Source organism: Colletes gigas, unplaced genomic scaffold (assembly GCF_013123115.1).
Source record: "Colletes gigas isolate AHSC1104 unplaced genomic scaffold, ASM1312311v1 Colletes_gigas_Sc00007, whole genome shotgun sequence".
In the NCBI taxonomy this organism is placed as follows: domain Eukaryota; kingdom Metazoa; phylum Arthropoda; class Insecta; order Hymenoptera; family Colletidae; genus Colletes; species Colletes gigas.
In genome coordinates, this window is record NW_025106636.1 from 2,881,750 (window position 1) to 2,889,952 (window position 8,203).

The 8,203-nt window shown below is 36.1% G+C and overlaps 1 protein-coding gene across 1 annotated transcript; it reads right to left on the reverse strand.

The window, feature by feature from the left end:
* Positions 1-150: 150 nt before the first annotated feature.
* On the reverse strand, positions 151-7,924 carry LOC122396335 (COMM domain-containing protein 4). The gene is made up of 8 exons (XM_043394636.1): positions 7,845-7,924; positions 1,363-1,410; positions 1,196-1,267; positions 1,033-1,098; positions 833-872; positions 544-744; positions 309-455; positions 151-240 (listed from the first exon to the last, which is right to left on the reverse strand). Exons 2-8 carry the CDS (start codon positions 1,363-1,365, stop codon positions 203-205), a joined length of 567 nt encoding a protein of 188 aa, XP_043250571.1. The 5' UTR covers positions 1,366-1,410; positions 7,845-7,924; the 3' UTR covers positions 151-202.
* Between the last annotated feature and the right edge of the window lie 279 nt (positions 7,925-8,203).

Sequence of the window (8,203 nt, forward strand, 5' to 3'; positions counted from 1 at the left end):
AAGCGCGTTCTACAAGATCGACTACTTCGACTTCCGGTAAGTGATCGGTATGGTAAATGGGAATAAAACCGGGCGAAAAGCTTGCAATAAGGGAGGGAATGCAATAAATCGTGAACAACAGATAGTTTAGCTGTTTCATAGTATAGATCGCTGTGTTATTGTTTTATTTGATAAACAGAAGTGTATAATGGATATAAGGTACTTATAGATTCTCCATCAATGACTTGGCTTTCCGTAATTCTGGGAACGGAGGACAAACAATTAGTGATAATTAAATATAAACGTATTAGCGAATATTAAATTCTCACCTGTTAAAAGAACTTGAACATCATCCTTGGAGATATTGATAGTAGAATTTTCCCCGATGCCGTCTAATTTCTTTACCTTGAGAGACACCGTAGAAAATGGCGACAAGCCGTCGCAACTCAATACTTCGATCGATGATAATCGGCTGACTGAACAGATTTTACAACGCAGATTCTTTTATTCGATCAACGCGAAAGAACTTTAGCGATATTCGAACGGGATTTAAATCGTAATTACCCCTCAAAGATTGCGAGGACAGAGCAACTGTGATTTGAGGGCAATAATCTGTGTGCAATCTAGCGATCGCTGCACTATGTTCTCGTGGCAGACCGAGCTGTTGTAGTTCGCTGCTTAAATCGGCGGCGGAAACCCCATATCGAGCAGATGACGAGAAAATTAATTCAAGAGCCGCCACCATAGCCTTTGCATCGTCCAATTCTTTGCGATTTAGAAACAAAACCAACGATAGAATCGAAAGAACGTGCCGTGTAGCTAATTTCGAAGGGATAAACTTCGTTCCACTTACCAACTTTAGCGTCTTGGGTAATTTTTTTTATTTTTTCTTCCTGCAAACATGGAAGCACGGGAAAAATTATAATTATTATTAGAAAGTTTTATAATATGTTGAAAAATTATTGAACAATTCTACGCGTATGTAGTACACAAGACATGCTTTATTTATAGTTTTCTTTCGCTATACAAAATAAATGATGGATTTGCGCTTACGTCAAGTTCTCCTTCCGTGAGATATTTTGCAACCGTTTGACCCAATATTTTGATTTTTATAGACGTCTAGGAAGAAAGAAAATAATCGTGAAACTGTACTATACAATATTTGTTCTTTTTTTTCTAATAAAATCGAAACTATAGAATAGATCAAAGCTCGTACCATGCGGGACAAAGTGTTGATTTCTGCCAGGAGCCAATCGGGGCAATCTCCATCGCCTAGAAATCGGAATTTCTACGGACAAGTAAAAAGAGACAGGAATGCCATCGTTTTAACAAATACCATAACTTAATGCACACATTCTTCGGTTACAGAGAACGTTATCTCACCATTTTCGATAGTTTTTCTTTTAAATATACGGTGAATCGGTTCCTTATCTGAAAAGAATAAACTTTAGTTCTTCTGCTCGTGCATTAACGCATGTGTACTCTTGTTCCGAATAAATGTAAAACGGAGTTAAAATTCAGTTTGTTGGCGAGTAAGTTGACGAAGGAAGCTCGATCCTTCTGCGAGGACTGCTTAAATACGATTGCGTGCCCATCGTTGTACGAATAAAATATATACGAATTCCTACATACTGTTTCACTGTACTAATTTTCTATTCGTTTGGAAAAGTTAGTCGAACGAAAGACGTGAAATATAATTACGTGCGCTTGGTCGATTTTTACTTTATTAGATTACGTAAGAAGTCCGAGCATTAAGCACGACTTTCACACACTGTAAAATTCTTACGATTATGTGTACCGTTTTTTATGCAGAAAGGAAACAGAGTATCTCGTTTTGCGAATTAACACCTTGGATAAATCTGTAACGTTAATTTATTTCGACAAATATGTCAATAACTCGAGTCGTTTCGGTCTCTTAAACCTTAAAGCTCGTAATCGTGACAGGGTGGTCGTAAATACCGAAGAACCAATCACGTTTTGGTAATTTCTTATCCATAAGCAGTGGCGTTGAAACAACAAGTGTATCACTCATTCGAGTGTTATCATTTATTTTGATAAATTTAATAGAACCGAGAGCAATAACGATTTTTGTTAACTGTTTGTAACACTACCGTGAGTTTTCTTCCACGTAGTATCGTATTATACGTACCAATGTATTTTAACGAGGAAACCTTCGAAGTTACAACGACCTCAAGAGTCAATTGGAACGAACAATCTTTGGAAAACAGTTTCCTCCCTAGAGTCGCGTTTCCAGCTAGCTATTTTATTCGCTTTGCAACAATAAGAAAAGTCATTCATTTTTCCACCATACTTAAAGTAGCACATACTCTATCTACTCGTTGGTAATTACTTCGTATTAAAAGACAACGGAAAATCGGCTCGATGGACGGATTATTTATCCATCGATCCTTCTTCTGTTCCCTCGCGGAATTAGAAGCACGAGAGTCTGACAACAACAAACAACGATTTCTACAAATTACTAATAATCTTATTACCGATACTAGTAATTAGAAGCTAGAAAGGTAGTTACGTATTTAAGTGTTTTGTTAAATATCAAACCTGAAATATTACGTTGCATGGAACGAAAATTTACGATGGCAACGTGCGATAATCTTTTAGGACGCGAAGTAACACATTTTTAACCTTTACGCGCATATGCTACCCCCATTTTTCTCGCATTTTCGCATATTCTTTTCTTCATTATAAAAATGTTTTCTGACTTAAAAAATTCTAGTTTGAAAATGTCATCATCTTTCACCGAACAAATCGATAAATCGTTCGATCGTTATCGCGTATAACTAACAAAAATCTGCTGAAATACACGTGGAATATGTACACATACGTGTCGAATCGTTGTTTCGATCGAATGATCCTTTGCATTTTACATAGACGAAAGAAAAATGTCCAATATCAATTTTAATTTCGACATAAAGTAATCCAACGACGAACATATCGATCGTCAATTATCCGACCCTAGAATTTAATCTCCACTCTTATATATTTATGGAAAAAGTGAAGATTAAATGATTCGAGACTGATTCAATATCGTGTATACATAGACTGATATATTCTTTCGAACCGTAAATTTCTATCGATTATGTAAAATAATCAAGCTCGCGGCTATTCGCCTCGAAGCATATTATTATTTCGTAAAAGTATACCAAATAGCAACGTTAGATAACATAGAAGAACGTATGTACGTTAAAAACTTTGATAAATCCTAGAATCCTCAAGTGGTTGAGTTGTCTGAGAAATTAGAAAAGAAGATAGAGGATACATTTATACCTTGAAATTTTAAAACGGTTTCTAATCTGATTATCGGTATGCATAATAAATAAATGAAGAGAAAAGCTCGTGTACCGATGAAAAATATATGCAACAATTACCGCGGTAAATGTAAAGGAACAAAAATGGCTGTAGTGCAGCAGGGAAGTGGGGGGATGAAGATTCGAAATGGAGAGGGTTGTAAATGCGAAGAAACCGAGTGACAAAGACGTTAAACCGAGCAATGATGGTAAGCGTGAAAGAGACGGTTAACAGAGCAGGGGTTGATTTTTTGGACCAATCGGAGAGCGCGCTGGCGGAACCGCGTGGCGGGTATAAGAAGAGCGACGCGTATCGTTCCTGGTCATTCTATAACTTATTTTACTCCGAAGCTCGTGCTTCAGGTATACACGCGTGTATTTTATTTCATATCGAGTGATCGTAATCGTTGTGCCCCATCGAAGGTGAGCGTAACACACATTTAACATAATACACAAACAAACATTGTTACTTTACCGGTAATTGGTGACAAGTCGTTAATCTCTGTGCAACATTTTTACTCGTTAGACGAGAATTTCGTCTAGTTTTTTATGTTAGTCCAGTTACGTTACAAAAACAGTCTTTACGAAAGAAATATGAACATGGACAAAATTATTGATGCTAGTTTTTAATCGTTATCTTTAATAAGAAAGTTAGGACACTGTTTGTCCAATTTCATTAACATCAAATTATGTGATCGTTCGAATGACCATGTTCAGAGAGTTGGAACCAAAATAAATATTTAAAGCATTTGTTGTTTCGAGTACAATAACTAATGAACGATAAAAACGATAATTTTAATTTTAACGTAGAATCGTACAGGTTTCGTTCCAAATAAATTGTTTGAAAAGTGTTTTGAACTCGCAACGTATTATAGAAAATCGCAGAGGAGATCGTGGAATACGTGTTTTCGGGAAAAAAGATTTCCAGTATCGGGGGTAAGGCCGTAAACATAAATGGCGTCTGAAAACAAACAAGAACTTCGATGACAGGTTTGAAAGCGTTCGCTAACTAAATTTTAACACGTATGCTGACGAAAGTGCATTTCGCCTTCCTCTCTGTATATACGTCATTGTTTTACTATTATTGTAAAAGCATCGATCGACGAAAAAAGCCTCGATATAAGAATATGCGATATTATAATATTTTCGTAACTTTCTTTCTCTTACTGACATTGAAACGCAATAATTAAAAACTACTCGAATATTTTTTACGTATTAACGTATCACCTACGAGAATCCATTTTGACGTGTACGCGTAGAAACACATACACGATTATACGTACGATATACATATTTCTTCCTAGGTACACGATAAATACGACTTTAATAGAAGCATGCAATTAGCAGATTATTTTTTCGTAAAGAAGATTACAGTGTGTGCTTACGATGCCATTTTCAGCAAAGTTAGAGCTAATATCTTTGTTCTCGCATAAAATCTGATTATGCATACTACCCACCGTTCTCATCAGACGGAATATCGTGCCCCTTCTCTCTTATTTTTGCAAGAGATTATTCTATTTTAACAGTACAAGCCCGGTACAGGATGAACCGAGCTAAGCGTTACAAGCTGTTTTCTACGAAACCACTGCAAATACTACTATTTTTCTTGCTTAAATAGAACATAGTAATCTTACTATATTCGAATTCAAATTTACTTTATAGAATTTGAATTTAGAACTATAAAAAGATTATTGGTATAGAACAAAGTGATGAAATAATTGCTATCAGGAACAGACAAGCAAAAGAGCAGCATCTTGTTATTATTATGTTATACTACTTTGATCTTACGAATACTGTTTAAAGTTTTATGAAAATACACGCGTCATCCGTTACTTTTTTTACGCCAGAAACCGTTTTCGTTTTTCATATTAAACACGAACCACCACCACCACCACGCACCATTTATTATATTAATAAATAATAATTCCTTCTAAAATGATTGATTTGTTTTAGACATGTGGATGTCGTCGCTGCTAATCGTCTCCCTTTTGATATGCGTGGTTGTCGGAGATCCCGAAATTGACCAGTTTAAAAATGGGGGCAACGTGTCGAAAGAGGGGTCGTTCGAGGTAGAAGAAATGAGAAAAGAGCCCGATCCAAACGCCATTGTAGCAGGTAACAGTTTCGTAACTATACATTTTTATACGACACACGAATGCATGTATGTACCTTAAATTTAACCCATTGCGGAATAAGAATTGTTAGAAAATGAATTTTATATATCGTTACACGCGTATTATCTTGATTTTAGAAAATGAACCGCAAAATAGTAGAAACGTCGAGTGTGATCCGGGGCTCGATTCGAACATGAATATCAGTGCGAAGAAAAGGACAGGTACAGAATCGTGGCTCGATTTGACTCCAAAGGGCAAGGTGAGCTCGAGTTATGGCGTTGCATTGTTTTCCCATATTTATTCCAAGGCAGACGGCACGTCAAACGATTCATTTATATTTCAAACTAATTTTCTACTTTGACAAAATATTTGGAAATCTACATTTCAGTGAACGCCTATTGGATTTGACACAGTTAACTTAATTTATTTTAAAACACGCGTGGATATAGTATTTAAATTATTTTACTGCATTACCGAGAGGTCAAGATTTGGTATGAAATCTTGATTCGATATGTTTGTTTCAAAATTGAAGAAAACGCGATCTCTGTTGTCTAGCATTGAAAAAGTCAGCCTTAAAATTCAATTGATCAGCGTGTGTTTGACATGCCTGCTCTAAAAGTTAAGCGAACGATCGTTAAAAACTATTTTCTGCCAAAGGAATTTCAGGATTTACTTCAGAATAAGGAACGTTGGGTTTACTGGTGGGGAGACAGGAGGGTAAGCTTGCACGGGCCGAACCTCTGCATTCGTGAATCCATTCGCGTACCGTACGATCAAGGAAAACCATCGTACTCTCTGTCGAACGTCCTAACTCGAGTGAAACGGGACAATTTTATGTACGATCGAAACGAACGGGACAATCGGGGCAGGTTCGACTATGGAAGCAATGATAAAAAAACGTCGAAAATGTCGAAAATTGAGATTCCGTTTTATAATTGGGGCGGAAAAAGGGCACAGGAAACCTATTTCAATCTGAAACCCAGTCGCGAGCAACACCTGATGACGATCGTGGGGCCCACTCTTGACGATCCTCGTGTACTCAGCAACTTGAAAGGTCAGTGACATGTACCATAGTAACATACAATATTAGTATTGGACCAACCGCGGTTTTAGAACTCTTTGAAAACTATTAGCGCCATGTTTAATCTAATCAGATACCGAGGTTATCAAAATTACTAAAACTTGCGTCGATCAGGGCAGGTAATTAGTGTATGCTGTATCAATGATAGGTTTCGAGTTTGTTAACGCTATTACAATTTTAACATTAACATATTTACACGTTTTCAAGATGAATTTCTCAACGGAGAAAGCATTGAAAATGCCGTAGACGAAAATGAAAACCCTGTGCACTTGTATAACAAGATACACGAGAACGATTACCCAACGGAAGAAGAAATTGCCGACGACGATAACGATTGGTTTGTAATATAAATGCTGATGTCAAGATCATTTTTCTTCGTTCAAGTCTTTTAATTTGTTTATTTATTTATTTATTATTAGAATCTATTTTGTATGTACGTGCATTAGAGATGGTTGTACGAGATCTCGAGTTTATCGTCTATTGCAGGGCAATTGCAGAGTCAAAACCTAGCAAGAGGGCGCAGTGGCGTGCAGTACGCAACAAAATGATCAGAAGAAAACCCCGACAATACCGTGAATACGTTCGTTTCATCAAATCCTTCTACCCTTGGGGCGGATAAAAATTCATTCAGAACCGTTCCAGCGACCTCTGGTTCTAATTAACATTAAACCTCTTTCAAATCGGATATATGCGTCAAATTTGTTCAGTTCATTAGCAACTTGATGCATTTGTTATGCTAGTTTTACTTGCAATCGAACTTTTTCATCGGATTCTAGCGCTAGGATTCTTTTCTATATAGCAGACTTGTAGTGTTATTATTCGTACCGCGTTAAAATCAATTTTTATTTAAATTTTTTTTCGAAAACGTATGTATGATGTATCATGCACTATACAGTATTTGTGACATACATACATAGGCAAATGTTTAAAAGTTTTACGAATACCTTCAGGTTTCCTCGATAATATAATGTTTATTCGTTATTAATACAAGGAAACAGTACGAAAGTTCTTTCTATACATACATATGTATGCAGAATTGATTTTGACGTTACTCGTCGATGTTTGTCATATGTGTAAACGTTAATAGTCGAGTGTACAGTAGTGTACATTATCATTATTTAATTAATATAGACGTAATGCAGGCAATCATTCGTACACAACTATTTAATATTTATGGCACGGTATTTAAAACATACGAAATACGTCGTGTGATGTATTATATGTACATAAATAAATACTTGAATGATCGAGAATCCACTTTGTGTTTATGTACGAATCTGTATCATGTACGTTATCGTGTACGTAAACGAATAATCGGGTAAACTCATTGAAAATTAATAAACTTTTAGAAATGAAACGACTTACCTAATGGAAATTACAGTTTAAACAATTTTGACAGGTTAACATATGCAGGTTAGGAACGATTTCACCTATGACGTTACATATTAACCAGAGAGAATTAATTTTATAATTCTAAGGGAAAGACACCAGTTTAAGCACCAATCAAAATATCTGTTCGAAGAAGAAAAGATTTTGATTGAGCGTCTGGGCTGGTAATTTTCTTTTTGAGCGGCAAAAATTAAAGATCCTAGGGTTTCCGTGGTGTGGTAACGCTACAGTGTCGCCACCTTTAGCAAAAGCGTATCGTTACGTTTCGTGAACCGTCGTCGTTTCACGGAACCGGTGTGATTTGTATTTCACGATTTTTCTTTTGATTTATTTAA

Excerpts from the sequence above, each read along its gene's own strand:
- LOC122396335 (XM_043394636.1), bottom strand. Across the intron at positions 745-832 it reads TACCCAAGACGCTAAAGTTG|AATTGGACGATGCAAAGGCT; the intron begins GTAAGTGGAACG and ends TAAATCGCAAAG. Across the intron at positions 456-543 it reads GTCCTCGCAATCTTTGAGGG|TCAGCCGATTATCATCGATC; the intron begins GTAATTACGATT and ends AAATCTGTTCAG.